The sequence below is a fragment of the Micromesistius poutassou genome, assembly GCF_964030765.1.
Source record: "Micromesistius poutassou genome assembly, chromosome: 19".
NCBI lineage: Eukaryota > Metazoa > Chordata > Actinopteri > Gadiformes > Gadidae > Micromesistius > Micromesistius poutassou.
In genome coordinates this window covers 7,026,547-7,041,546 of record NC_140289.1, presented here as the reverse complement: position 1 = coordinate 7,041,546, position 15,000 = coordinate 7,026,547, and the positions used below count along the sequence as shown (strand labels likewise).

At 45.1% G+C, this 15,000-nt stretch overlaps 2 protein-coding genes across 2 annotated transcripts in view; both read left to right on the top strand.

The window, feature by feature from the left end:
* enpp1 (ectonucleotide pyrophosphatase/phosphodiesterase 1) overlaps positions 1-8,009 on the top strand; it is a 25,702-nt gene extending 17,693 nt beyond the window's left edge. Inside the window, exons 17-25 of the mRNA XM_084484029.1 lie at positions 211-298; positions 647-828; positions 1,433-1,472; positions 2,030-2,196; positions 4,147-4,282; positions 4,794-4,868; positions 5,720-5,852; positions 6,146-6,290; positions 7,149-8,009. Of these exons, the coding sequence (XP_084340155.1) occupies positions 211-298; positions 647-828; positions 1,433-1,472; positions 2,030-2,196; positions 4,147-4,282; positions 4,794-4,868; positions 5,720-5,852; positions 6,146-6,290; positions 7,149-7,301 (1,119 nt within the window). The 3' untranslated portion in view covers positions 7,302-8,009. The remainder of the gene's footprint in view (positions 1-210; positions 299-646; positions 829-1,432; positions 1,473-2,029; positions 2,197-4,146; positions 4,283-4,793; positions 4,869-5,719; positions 5,853-6,145; positions 6,291-7,148) is intronic.
* Positions 8,010-8,780: 771 nt separating this feature from the next.
* sytl3 (synaptotagmin-like 3) overlaps positions 8,781-15,000 on the top strand; it is a 10,660-nt gene continuing 4,440 nt past the window's right edge. The window contains 9 exon segments of the mRNA XM_084484272.1: positions 8,781-9,465; positions 9,806-10,110; positions 10,911-11,153; positions 11,510-11,581; positions 12,565-12,612; positions 12,910-12,976; positions 13,070-13,148; positions 13,705-13,838; positions 14,514-14,651. Of these exon segments, the coding sequence (XP_084340398.1) occupies positions 10,013-10,110; positions 10,911-11,153; positions 11,510-11,581; positions 12,565-12,612; positions 12,910-12,976; positions 13,070-13,148; positions 13,705-13,838; positions 14,514-14,651 (879 nt within the window). The 5' untranslated portion in view covers positions 8,781-9,465; positions 9,806-10,012.

Genomic DNA, 15,000 nt, shown 5'->3' with positions numbered 1-15,000 from the left:
GCGAGTTCAGTGTGAAAGCACACCTTCACGTTGACTTGTTTGTCTTTCCCTCACCGTTCAATCATTTACTCGTGGTCTATTTTTGTGTGCTGCCTGTTTGAGGTCGGCCTTTGAGTCTAACTGGGCCTCGTTGGAATGACTACCGAGTAGACTCCTGTGTTTATTTGATGTGAGCCTTAACCTTTTCCTTTTTTTCCGCCCCACCACTAGGCTGTGTTTATTGGCTATGGACCACATCTGAAGCACAGGACTACAGTTCCCCCTTTTGAAAACATTGAAGTTTACAACCTCTTGTGTGGTGAGCCTGCCTGTATCTGTGCCCACACTCAAGTTCTCTGTGCTCTCCACTTTGGTCTACTTGAGTTATTAATGTATTAAATTGAATGCATTAAGTTATTCATTCATTTATTTGATTTGCATTTGTTTATCTACAAGTCATGTCTCCTTGAAATACTGATAAACCTAAGTCATCTTTGATCTCTCTCTTGTCTCTCTCTTTGTGTCTCTCTCTCTCTCTTTGTCTCTCTCTCTCTCTCTCTCTCTCTCTCTTTGTGTGTGTCTCTCTCTCTCTCTCTCTCTCTCTCTCTCTCTCTCTCTCTCTCTCTCTCTCTCTCTCTCTCTCTCTCTCTCTCTCTCTCTCTCTCAGACCTGCTGGGCATCCCCCCGGCCCCCAACAACGGGACCCACGGCAGTCTGAACCACCTGCTGAAGCGGCCGGTCCACCGGCCCGTGCACCCGGCCCAGCTGTCCCACGACGCGCCCTGCAGCGCCCGCTCAGAGCTGCCCATGGGACGCCTGGGCTGCAACTGCTCCGTCTCCCCAGTGGAGGTACGCCCCCCAGGGGGCCGCCGGAGCTCCGCCGGGAGCGGACCATGCGGTTTGATTATTAGACTGGATTTTATCTTGGAGGATCTGATTATATTGTGTTCGGTTGTTCGATGGGATTGGACTGGATTAGATTTTTCATCTTGGATATCTGATTAGATTAGTAAAATAAACAACATAGCAAATCTTCAAATCTGGTTATTATTATTTACATTAGATTGAGTTCAAAGCATTAGAGAAACAGATCATTTATAATATAATAATGATCATTTGAAGACCTATAGAAGGTTTACATTTACATGTGTATATCTAGCAGATGTTTTTATGAGTTAATAACAATCGCAACAATATTTGTGCAAATATTTGAACGAATACCACACTTTGAAACACTTTGTCTTTTTGTGTAATCTGTGGGTTTAGTAAACAAATCAAACTACGTTGCAGAAAAAATTTACTGCTAAAACATAATTTAAATATTTGCCATAGGAGGATAATGTTTGTTTTATTAGCAAGAAAGAGAGAACACACAGCATACTTGTAACCACAGGCCAAATATAGACTGAGGTATAAAATGTACACTAACAGGTGGTTTGAATTTTGTTTTAAGGAGGAAACCCTTAATGCAGAACTCATTCAAATTAGCTCTGGTGAGTAGAAGTTCCTCATTTGTCAATAGATGGATCCTGTCCTATGCTCTGTGTCTTATAATAATAATAATACAAATGTACCATCTCTTTACATTAAGCCTTTTTGGTCAGTCAACCAACCAATATAACAAACTTTCAGTAGTGCTAATAATTTGGGCTCTCTTTTTATCTTAGTCTCCTTTGGGTGTATTATGGCTGAAAGTACGCTTCTGAGTAATGGTTAAAGTCAGTTGGTTTTTCCACCTTACAGAAGCTTGAGCAAGGCACCTCTGCACTCATTGCCCCCTTGCATGATGTGTGTGTGTGTGTGTGTGTGTGTGTGTGTGTGTGTGTCTCAGTGTGTGTGTGTGTGTGTGTGTGTGTGTGTGTCTCGGCGTGTGTCTTGATGTGTGTGTGTGTGTGTGTGTGTGTGTGTCGGCGTGTGTATGTCTCCGAGTGTATCTTGAGGTGTGTGTGCGTGTCTTGATGTCAGTGTGTGTTTGTGCAGTAGAAGTGCTAGTTTCGTTTTAACAGTTTCAAGTAGAACACAACCTTATTTTTCATCTTTTCCTTGGTAGACCCTACCGCGGCAGCCCGCCTGCGACCGCACCACCTCCCGTACGGGACCCCGCGGGTTCTCCAGGAGAACGCAGACTTCTGCCTCCTCTACCAGGCCGACTATATCAACGGCTACAGCAGGGACCTCCTGATGCCCCTCTGGGTGTCCTACACCCTCCCGCCCCTGGTGAGCCGCTGCCTTCCCCTTGAGATGATGAACTATGTCCTGTGAGCGTTGATGGTCCGACGCAGGAGGACAGGGTTAGGGTGATTGACAGTCATGGCAGAAAGGGCGGGGCTTCATCGTCGGCCGTCATAGGTCCCGGGAAATCTTCTTAAGCGTTTGTGTGATCTGGCTTTTTTTAAATCAGATTGTTAATATCATAGATAAACGTAGATTTAGAATATGCTTTTCTTATTAAAGCCAGGGTAGGCAATTTAGAAACCAGCCAGAGGAAGCTACATTTAGAAGTATCAAACCGAAAAAAACTCACAGATCAATCCCACAGGTCATCCAAACATTTTAACTGGGCCCAATTAAATAATCAAACGGGTTTATTACATGCCTGCAACATCCACAAATACTATTTTAATGTCATAGTATTTAATTGATTGATTGATTTTCAAAGAATTTCAACAAATATGACAAAAAATGCTTCTAAAATCATTTGCTTACCCTAGCTCTGTCTTCACTATCAATGGATAATCAGACATGAAATGATTTCTCTGAGGTTAATCAATTGCCTGTGTTTAGACATGCAGCGTTAGCATCCGCAACTCGCAAAGGTTTTCTCAGTACGATCTCTTTATACATATTATATATTTTTACAAGTGACACGATGGGATAATAGGATGAGGAGGCAAGAGGAAGGGACGTATATCAACACTTGGTTTATGCAAACCTCTGATTTGTGAGACAACACAGCAAGGCGCTATAATAATAATAATAATAATAAATCAGTCTTGTATAGCACATTTCTAGGACCCAATGCGCTTCACAAAAAATTAAAATAAAGGAAAAATGAAAAGTGAATGAAAACAAAAATAAAAATAGAAAAATCATATGAAGTCCTTGTAGGCGATTTTAAAAATGTGAGTTTTGAGGAGTGACTTGAAAGAATAAATGGACTTGGCCTCTCTAACGGAGGTGGGGAGATTGTTCCAGAGTGCAGGTGCAGCACAGCTGAAGGCCCGTCCTCCCATGGTGACCAGTCTGTAGCAAGGCTGTAGAAGGGTGGTGGAGCTGGAGGAGCGAAGGGTGTGTGTGGGCTGGGATACAGTGATAAGTTCTGAGAGGTAGGATAGACTGGTGGAGTGGATGGCTTGGTAAGCAAGTACAAGGACCTTGTAGTTACTGCGTTGTCGGATGGGGAGCCAGTGTGGTTGGAAGAGCACAGGGGAGATGTGCTCACGGGGAGAGGTGTGGGTAAGGAGCCTAGCAGCACAGTTTTGGACGTACTGCAGCCGGCGGGGGGAGGATATGAAAGCGTGGATGAGGCGCTCTGCGGCAGGTTGTGAGAGGCAGCGGCGAATCCGAGCAATATTCCTCAGATGGAAAAAGGAGACTTTTGTGACATGCTTGATGTGAGCCTCAAATGAGAGCTGGCTGTCAAGGTACACTCCCAGGTTGCAAACCTGGGTTGAGGGGAGGACCTGGATGCCATCAATCTCAAGAAAAAAATTGGCAAGCTGTTTCAGCGTGGTCTTGGTGTCAGGGAGGATCACCTCTGTTTTGCAAATGTTGTGATATCTTGCCAGTTTTACCCTGTTTAATCTGCGGCCATGGTTTTTTTGGGTTTCACAATCCCAAAAAAATAGGTTCCATCCTCTTGTTTTTGGTTTCTGGTCATGATGCGGCGATGCTACAGTGTAAATCATGGTTCATGACTGCTAGCTCATTCAGTTGTGAAATAGATTGTTTGCTCACAGGCACAGCCTAGTACTCTGCAGGTCTGTGTCACAATGTGTCACATCTTTACCAACACACGTGTGATTGTGGGCTGCACAATTATGCAGTGCAGCGCTTGGTAAAAACATAGCCATTGTTCATGGCTCGCCTAATCACTACAAGGGTCTTGTATCCTGTAAGGTCTTATCCCAGTCCAGCCCAGCACTGACTGCCCCCCCCCTCCCCCAGACCAGTGGCCAGCCTCTGATCCCAGTGGACGAGTCCTGTGTGCGTGCAGATGTGCGCGTCCCGCCCCTTGCTAGCCAGACATGCGAGCGCTACCACGATGATCCCACCTTGACCTACGGCCTCCTTCACCCCCCCGGTGAGTAGTGTGTGTGTGTGTGTGTGTGTGTGTGTGATAGGGGTTTGTGTGTGGAAGTGATTTGTGTGTGTGTGTGTGTGTGTGTGTGTGTGTGTGTGTGTGTGCACGTGTGGTAGGGGTTTGTATGTGTGTGTGTGTGTGTGTGTGGTAGGGGTATGTGTGTGTCTCTGTGTGTGTGGTAGTGATGTGTATGTGTATGTGTATGTGTGTTTGTGTGTGTGCATGTGGTAGTGATTTGTGTGTGTGTGTGTGTGTGTGTGTGTGTGTGTGTGTGTGTGTGTGTACGTGTGGTAGGGATTTGTGTGTGTGCGCATGTGTGTGCGCGTGTGGTAGGGGTTTGTGTGTGTGTGTGTGTGTGTGTGTGTGTGTTATAGAGGAGTCAGCTCTCTTTATGGACTATGGAGTTATCAGTGACCTGTGCAGCTGTAAGAAGCAAATGGACCCATTGGAGTTCTGCAGTTGTCCTCGCTATGCATTCACTAATGCTCTCTGTGCTCTTTGCTCTCTGCAGCGCTGAGTCCCGTCGGATCAGAACTGGATTCTCTGCTCACAAGCAACTTGGCACCAATGTTTCCTGCATTTAAAGGTAAGATAATGAGTTGGCTCTTAGTCAAGACCAGTAATATAGACTTTATAAAAATAAAAACTGTGGATGCTGAAGGAAAGGTTACTTATTTGAATTGTGTGTGTGTGTGTGTGTGTGTGTGTGTGTGTGTGTGTGTGTGTGTGTGTGTGTGTGTGTGTGTGTGTGTGTGTGAGTATGGGAACTTGAGTCATACCTGGACTGGTAGCATGTGTGTGGGAGCAATGCAGGATGATGACTTTGTCATGTCAGAATGTAGCCATTGTCCTGCCTGTGTTTAGACATGCAGCGTTAGCATATCGTTTGTCACGGGTGGCTCGAGGTACCAGGAAGAGATTGTCTTTGGCTTTAGTCCACTTTAGTTCTGTGCATGGAGAATAATATAGTGCATGGAGAATATAATAGTGCTGAAATGTGTTGAAATGGATTCAGACTACAAACAACACTAACAGCAAGAACAAATGAAGTGTGCCGATACTGCCATCAAGTGGCCTTCTTTATGTTATGGACTGTATTGTAATGTACAGCATATTTTGAAGGCTTGTTATTAGGTATTCACAGAGTATCTGTGGATACCTATTGATATTTTATATGTTGCTGTTTCAAATTCCCCTATACATTTTTTGTATAAAAACAAGTGGTGAAAGTGAAACACCCCATTCACCCAGATATGAGCTTATCTGCTGTCAGACTTTACATTATTAATCCATAGTCTTATTTCTTAGACGAATGCTCTGCAAAATAATCATCAGCGCCATGTCATTAATGTATGGCAACAAGGTCCTACAGGTAGCATGCTCTCTTGGTAGCATGTCACCCTTTGATGATAGCTGAGTATGTTTATCTATCTACAGATGTCTGGACCTATATCCACACTGTCTTGGTGCAAAACTACTCCCGGGAGCTCAACGGCGTCAACATCGTCAGCGGACCTATATTTGACAAAAACTACGACGGGAGGTTTGACAAGCCCAAGGTTACTGCAATGTAAGTTACCACGAGCCCTCATAGCAGCACTCAGTAGTTTTACAATTACAATTACACTGCAGCGAGGAGAACCCTAACATCACATGGCTTGTGCATTCCTCCGTCTGTGTGTGTGTGTGTGTGTGTGTGGCCATCAACCTCCGCCCAGGCCGAGCTCCACATTGCTGTGGCGTAGCGTACCCTCTCGCCCCTCTGTGTGTCGTGTATCACGTCATGTATCGCCACATTTAAAGATCTTTGGTTCCCCGCCCCTTTGACGCCTCAACGCTCATGTTGTTGTGCTGGTCCTGCAGGAACGAGGCGCCCGTCCCCACACACTTCTTTGTGATCCTGACCAGCTGCGCTGACGCCGGCCTCAGCCCCGAGCGCTGCGCAGGCCCCCTTCAGGTCCGCTCCTTCGTCCTGCCGCACCGGCCCGACCACACGGAGACCTGCGCCGTGAGTACCGCCAGCACCTCACACCGCCGTCACCTCGGGCTGTATTACCCTACCTCCACCGGCTCTTGAGACGCTTTAACACTGAGATTAAAGAGTATGATGTGCAGGGAAATGCTCCAACCGTAAAGGCAGTGCAACCTCTGGGTCAACACTGGCTTTTTTGAGTTTGAACTTTCTAGCAAATTCGAGCTCATTTCTAGGTATGATTGAGCACTTGGTACTCTCATAAAATGTTGGCGGGGAAAAGGGTTTGGAATTAGTTAAAGCTTTGGATTTCTTGACAAATTGTATCTTTAAATTCAAACACTAAGTTTAGTGATAAAGCTCAGAGACATCACTATGTATGTGTGTGTGTGTGTGTGTGTGTGCGACGATACCTCTTCTCTCCTTGTCCTATCTTGTAATGTGATCACATTTTATATTCTCTTCACCCCTCTTATCACCTGCTGCGTTCTGCTTTTCTCTATCCCTCTCACTTCCTCCCCCACATGAGTTTTTTTCAACTCATCTATAATAACTGAATTTGTCTGTCATATTTGTTGAAATTATTTCTAATTTAATATTTTTTATTCTTGTTTCGCTCGATTTTACTCGCTTCTTCCTCTTTTCCTTAATCTCCTCCTCCTTCCTCCCTCTCCCTTCCTCCTCCTCCTACACCTCCCTATCCCTCTTCCTCCTCTCCCTCTTCCCGCTCCTCCTCATTCCTCTCCTTCTCCCTTCCTCCTCCTCCTTCTCCCTTCCTCCCTATCCCTCCTCCCTCCTCATTCCTCTCCTTCTCCCTCTCCTCCTTTTGTTTCGTTTTCCACTGCCAGCTTTTCTATAGTGACATGGTTCTTCTCCTCCTCCCCCCTCCTCCAGAACGGATCAGACTACACCTGGGTGGAGGCGTGGATGCTGCTCCACGTGTCACGGGTCCGAGACGTGGAGCTGCTGAGCGGCCTGAGCTTCTACCAGGACAGACTCTCAGTGGAGGAGACGCTGCAGCTGAAGACCTTCCTGTACGATGTGTAGTGTCAGCACCGACGCCAGTACTAGCAATAATCATCAATCAATACACAGGGAAGAAAACGTGTTGATTTACCCAAATGGTGCACAAGACAATCGTCCACGTAGGCTTAGCAGCACAAATGATGTGTGCATAGAAATTAAGCCCCACCCCTATATAATATCTAGGCTGCGGAATCTCGGAACCGAGCATTGGGTCAGAGGAAACATTGTTGAATTGTTTTTTGACATTTTCTGAACATTTCTCTGATCCAGAAGGAATACATAAAGGACGAATAAGTCTATTCTATTCATTCATTCAACTATCATGTTTTCATGCTACCCATGAAACAACGGTCACTTGTCCGCTGTTAAAGTATTTTTTTGATTTGTATTTTTGATATTGTGCTTACAGATCACCAACGCTGTTTTATATTCATTAATTTGTTATGTTTTTTAAACGTCTGTGTAAACATGGTAGTTTAAATGGTTCTAATGAGTGAATGAGTGAGTGTGTGTGTGTGTGTGTGTGTGTGTGTGCGCGCGTGTGCGTGTGCGCTGTGTGTGTGATGTCTTATTGTGCCTGTCCAAAGCAATCATGTGTGTGTCAACGATGGACAATTGAAAGTTGATTACAAAAGTCATTTCTGTTGTCTGTCATGCAATTTCATGGTCTGAAAATTGTGAAAATAAGCCATCCTAAGAAAAATGCAATTTTATAAAGCTGTTTTTGTACACTGACCTTTTGGCTTGTTTTCTTTGCTCATCGTGCATTTGTAAGGATGCACGCAGCAGAAAAGGGTTTTAGATACTGGACATAAAACATGTTGAGGCATAAGTCAAACCAATTATTTCCAACCTCAATGAACATGTGACAGGGCTGGGGGGTGGGAGGGAAATTGAAATAGTATGTCAGGTTGTGAACGCAGGAAGGAAAAGAGTTTGGTTTGGCCTGTAGAAAGATGCCACTTCCTCCAGCTTGACTACATCGTGAGAGCGGCGCTACATTGAGGTCAGTGCTGCTGTTCTGCACGTTTCATTTGCAGACACATGACGTTTAGTTGCGTTCTATATCCTCGTCATGCATCAGCTGTAAAAATTGATCTTAGATCGGATGGTACTGCAACGACAGTTAACTTAACTACGTTCACCATGCTGTTTCTTCTGCAAGACTGAAGTCATTTGAGGCACCTGCTTGCAGCCACAAGGGTATGTTGAAAATGACGGCAATCATTTTTGGTTGGTGTGACAATGAAATGAAACAAAACCTTTTGCATAGACGCACACATTGCTGTGTGTGTTCCATTTCTTCATGTCGTGGTTTCAACGTATTTGGAATTTGGTTGTGGTGTGATGTGTGGTTTTAGTGCACCTAGTTGACTCAAAAGCAATAGACCACCTTTGGTTTTTTCTGCTCTTACTGGAAGTAGGCTACAATGTCTGCGGGGAAGGGGTGTGGGTGGGTGGGTTGGTTGGGTTGGGGGTGATTTGTCATACAGTTGGCTATTTGCTCCGCCGGTAGACAGAGAGATAAGACAATCTATGCGGTCCTCCGGGTAGGCCTACTCCTCCTCACTCACACCCCATTCTAATTATCGCTATTATGAATCATTGAGGTACTACAATGAAACATCATTATGTAATATAGGCGGTGGGGTTTCCACTCTCGTAATATATTTCCAGCCGTTAATTTCTTTCTTTACACCCTTAAATTAGTTTCTGATTCGTTCCTAGCAGACTGTCTGCTGTATTGTGGGCTTCCTATAATAGACTACCTCTTTAGCAACCGTGCGGAAAGCTGGAAAACATTGAACTCCTAAAAGGAGCTGTTCCTTCTCTGGAAATGTCACTTATTGTCTTCCTTACACCCTCTGGCTGACGCAAAAACAACGGGTTATCTCCCAATCAGGGGAGCAAGATCCATCCTAAACCTGGGAGAAAATGATGGCATGTTTTGCCCTTCAGATAACTCATTTAACCCAGATGGATTAAAAGGCCATGTGGAAAGAAGAACATCCTTCAACTGTGTGTGTGTGTGTGTGTGTGTGTGTGTGTGTGTGTGTGTGTGTGTGTGTGTGTGTGTGTGTGTGTGTGTGTGTGTGTGTGAGTGTGTGTGACACATCAATAATGCAGCGGTTGCCATTTGACTGGGTCTTCTTCAGTGAAGCGACGCTGTGTTCCCACGAGGCAGGTGAGGTGGGTGGGTGGTTGTGGTCGGCTGGTGGTGGGGGTGAGGTTAGGGATCTGATCCGGTACGTGGTCGGGGGCGTGAAATTCGTCTGAGTTTACGTAGTCGGGGGGGGGGGGGGGGGGGAAGAAATTAGTCGAGTGAGTTGCAGAGCAGGGACAAGTAGAGAGCATGCACAGAGTGGTGGTGGAGAGAGGCAAGTCAAGAGTTAGCACTGGGAGGGGAAGTACAGATCCAGCTTCATCATCATCCTTATTATTACTGATATTACACTTCCTGGGAGGGCTATTGCAGCCTAGCAGCAACTCACACTACTGTCTTCTGGTGGGATTTCTGAGCACAGATCTGGAGGGATTTCACAGTCTCGTCTCGCCACTGAAGAGGAGGATTTCACCCTCCGTACACTCCATACACATCAGCGCTGCCCAGAGAGAGTGACCTAGAGGCGGTGGGATAAAGCAGGCAGGAGAGGGTTTGAAGAGTGACTCGATTGGGACAAGGAGAGGTGGAGGGAGCGGCTGTTTTCTGAGACACCGGGTTGTGTGTGGCCATGGATCTGAGCTTGCTTCAAACCCTGGAGAGAGAGAAGATCCTGCAGGTTCTCCGGAGAGACCGAATGCTGCGCACCATCGAGGAGGAGAGGATAAGGTAGGCAAATCCACGCTCACAACCCAAATATATGAACCGGTGGCAGGTGGACCTCACTACCTGAGTGCATTTGAGGTCATACCTGCGTTATACAGATCTACATACGTAAAGTATCCATTTGGGTTTTATTCATTATTTTATGTATATATATTTTTTTTTAACATTTAGATATCCCATAATGACCAATAAGATAACGATGAGTTAATAACCTGTAGTTAGTGACCCAACAACTGAAAAAAAAAGTCAACACTTAACAAACCTGACCACACGTCAACAAATCTTTGCTCTTATCGATGAATACAACATTTTGCCTTACTAAGCGGTGATGACATATTTTCTATTTGCTGTGATATCTGAGCCTGTAAACAGTGCTTGTTAACCCTGATGGTCAATGGAAGCAATATTGGCCAAGAATTATTAGCTCTATTCATCAACCATCATTTAACTATCAGAATAATACATTATAATACAAATGTCCCATCAGCTGCTGTTCATTTATTAATTTGGACCCGATATATATCGTGCATCCCTAGTGTCTATATATGAGATGGCTTCTCACACCACATATAAGTCCTCTAAAGGGCAAGGGAAAACTACAAACCCAAATCCGAAACCTCCAAGAGTAACACAGAAAAGGGGAATCCCTCGTTTCAGGGACCAACAGGGTCCAACAGGTGCCAGAACGGGCAGCCATACCTGTAAGCTGTTAGCATTAAAGCAAAGCAAAGCAGAAAGAAACTCATATTCCAATGGGTCTCTGAAACAAAACCATCCTCCGCCACCGTCTGCTGCCCACGCAGGAGGATAAAGCAGGAGCTGCAGGAGATCCGGCGCCGCGGCGCCAAGTGCCTGTCCCGGCAGTACAGCGAGAGGACGTGCGCCCGCTGCCAGAGACCCCTGGGAAAGTTCTGGAACTCGGGGGACGTGTGCCATGGCTGCAGCCACCGCATCTGCAGCCGGTGCCGCGTGGGCGGGACCGCGCCATCCCCCGGGGCGGCCGCGTCGGTGCCGGAGTGGAGGTGCACCGTCTGTTACGCCTACAGGTAGCGTACCATGGGGTACACACATGACCCAGAGAGGGTTAGTTGTGAATATTGTTTGGATGACAAATGGATGAATGTTTAATGCGGGATAAAAAAAGAAAGAAGTGTGAAAAACGTTGAACATGGCTTTGATTGCATTCATTGCTGTGGTGGTTAATACGAGTCTGATTACAATTGAGTTTTAGTTGTTGATGTATTTACATACACCTCCAGAGAGTGAACTAGTACCCCTGTAGCTGCCAGGGTGTTCTTCGTCTTCTACCTTTTTATTTGAGCCGTGCCAACAAAACCAGCTGTCTTTAATTAACGTAACAAGCACTCACAGTGGTAATTGTTGTTTGTTGGGTTCTTTACAGGGACATCAGGGTGAGGTCCGGCGAGTGGTTCTTGGAGGAGAGGGCTAAGAAGTTTCCCATCACCACAGGTAGGTACAGGACATTGGTGCCCCCTATGGGCTGGAAGGGGAGTGCAGGGGAGTTTTTTTCTTTTTTTTTCCGCATATTTCACACGCCCTAGATGAGTAGTATATCTAGTATTTTTTCAATATTTGATGATGGATGCTTCCGGGGATGTTGTTTTACGCCAGGTTGGGTTTTGAATATTTGAGTGTGAGAAGTTAAAAGGCTATTTAATCTGTAATGTGTTTAATCAGGTGTGAGGGGTTAAACTGAATTAATATTGATCAATGATTTAATTAATCAGAATGATATACCATACTATTGTAGCAGATGCCGGTTCGACCTCTCGCGGGTCTCGAATTACGACACTACCGGCATGGGAGTCGAACTCTCTAACCACTGAGCTCAAAGACACGGCTCCTAACTCAGCGGCTAGAAGCGTTCTTAAGGCTAGGGGTGTGAGGATTTATAACATACTACCAGTTTTTTTGTTTGTTTTTTTGAACAGGGACAGTGTACATTAATTAAACATTCCTGTATATGCACCAGAGTTAGCCAGAAGGCTATTTTCCATCTGTTGTCCCTAGTTGGCATCCGTTACACTCACCCCCCTAACTCCTTACTCTAATCCGGGTCACGGCACCAATGTAGCAGAGTCCGGTTGGACAGCTTGCGGGTCTCGAACCTGCCACCTCTCAAACTACGACCCTACTGGCATGGGAGTTGAACGCTCTAACCACTGAGCTAAATGCCCAGGCTCCAAACCCAGCGGCTAGAAGCGTTCTTAAGGCTAGGGGTGTGAGGATTTATAACGTACTACCGCCAGCTAGCCCAGGCTAGTTGGCATCCACTACGCTATTACTATTTCATGTGTGTTTAAATAGTGTGAATGAGAAGGGGCCAGAATAGTCCATTTGAATGAACTGAGAATAAAATCAAAGGTTTCTTAAAGGAGCCCATGACATGTTTTCATCCTGTTTGTATAACCTTTAACGTCTGGGTCTTACAGGCAGACATGACACTGTTGGTGAGAAGCTACTGAAGTCATACAGCATGCTGAGGTATGCTATTTTCTCTCATCAAACGCAGCATACATAAGGTTTACCTTCCTGGATATGTAGCATGCTAAGCTGGAGACATGCTAAACAGGAGTCAACCTAAAACAGCCAACATTTGGCTAGCATAACCTCATTACACAGACACGTATGTATCTCCTTCACCAGGATGCAGGTAGACTTTGGTCCCAGGGGATCTTACCCAGACCCGTCCACCAGCATTCAAACATCTGAGCCGGCCTGGGAACACTTCATACTATACTGCCACAGACTAATTGAGATTTGTTTTTCTTTTGTTGACAGTAATATAGCTATCGTGCCACCCACTCCTCCACCTTGTCTCGACTGTCCCATATTCTGCAGATCTGGGGTAAGTTTGGATGCACCCCTGTATCATTTAATCATCCAGCTAAATCAAAGAGAAAATGCCAGTAAAGCTTTTGTACTTGTTTGTTTGTTTCAGGACTCCTCTCTCACGCACTCTACATTTTTTACCAAATCGGTGGAGGACCTCATGGTTTCGTTCACCAGTCACATTAAGAGTATGTTTTATTTGTGGTTCTTTGAAAAAAGGTCTTGATCGAGGTGTGCACACTATGAGTATCTTAGGAGGGACCAGATGATCTGTTTTTCATGATACCAATCAAAATGAAACCCTGTTTTTTAAAGCCACGAACTGCAGATATAGGGGGTGTGTTTGTGTGTTTAAAGCAATGCATATCTCGATCTACGCCAAGTCCTCAGGAAACAGTACAGATTAAGTTCTGAGGAAGCAAGCATACTTTGACTGACATGGAGCCCTTAGAAAAAATAGTGGCAAAAAACATATAGAATAATGTATTTCGACAACGTTGCGCCACATGTTTGCGAGAATGATAAGTTATCCTGTTCTTTAGTGTTTTTTATACTTTGTACCTTTCGATTGTATTGTATGATTTAGCACGATTGTGTTTATTGATCTTGTTCTTTCTGTTGTCATGACCCATAAGTATTTGGAGTAGCATTGCTGTTCCTCCTCCTCTCCACTTAAGTACTACAATAAATTATTTTTTAATTGAATTTAATTTAATTCCTTTTTATATATTTTTCAAAACCTAGAAATTTCCAAGTCTCAGAATGACGTGCGTAGCGACCAGGCTGACAAGCTGACCGTGGGGGACACCACCCCCAAGTCGGCCACCAACTACACCGGGCAGAAGAGCCTGTCTGACACCGACATCAAATCTCTCCACGTGAGTCGCACTCTCCTTCCATGCAGTCCTCTCATTACTCCTTCCCTCCGCAATCATGTTTTCCATCCCTTCTGTAAGAGTTTCCCACACTAAAAGAAGGGCAAGACATTCATTTTCCTCAACTCTTGTTTATGGTTAAATGACGTGAACACCCTCTTCTGCACACTGCCTCTGCTGCTTGACAAAATTGTTTTTTTTAATGTTTTTTCTAATTTGTCTTGCGGGCAGCCATTTCCGTTTGGCTGAGCGCAGTCTTATCTGTGGTAGAAGAGTCAAACTGATGGAGAAGCAGAGGCCTTTATATAGACCGATATAGATCTGTATATTGGGGCTCCGCCCTTCCCAAGTAAACTTCTTCATTATTCCTCTTCAGTTGTATTCTCCTCCTTCTCCTTCTTTCTTCTCATCTCCCCACTTCTCTTCTTTCTTCTCTTCTATCCTCTTTTATCCTTTTGTCTCCTCTCTTCCCTACTTTTTATGTATTTGCTTCTCCTCTCCTCTCCTCTGTGTCTATTGAAGAACTGCGAGTGCTCACGTTGTGATTCTCGACTTCCCATGTGTATGTAATGCGTGTGTACGTGGACAATTTGATGACAATTGATACGTATCTGTCATCTGTCATATAACTGCAAATAAATTAATGAAAAGAGAAAGGCTCTCCTCCCCTCTCCCCAGCTGACCAGGGGCCATAGTATGAGCAGCCTGTTGCACTGGAGTAAGGAGGGCAACCAGGAGGGCAACCAGGAGGGCTTGTCCCCGGGGGCCAACGCAGACCAGTCCATCTGGGCCTCCGGGACCTGCAGCGGAAAGACAGTGAGCAGGATCCCCCCCCACCCCCCCTCCCCCCTTCCCTCTTTCATCACTCTTTCACTCACTCTCTAGGAAGAATAACCAGAGTGGAAAACAAGCTCATTGCTACATGGAAACTACAGTCCAACATTAATCTTGTGGCTCGATCTCTTTGTCCCACTTTTTTTGTCCCCCACTTTTTTTACCTTCTGTTGTTCATAGACTGTTAGTATTGTGGTATTTATTCTACCAAATCCTGGACCATAACAAGTAATCAAATTGATGCAGTGAATTCTGTTACTCAAATCCATTTATTAGGGACCGAGCCAAACTTGGCAAGGACCCTATTGAAACCCTCGTGTTTATTCTTCTT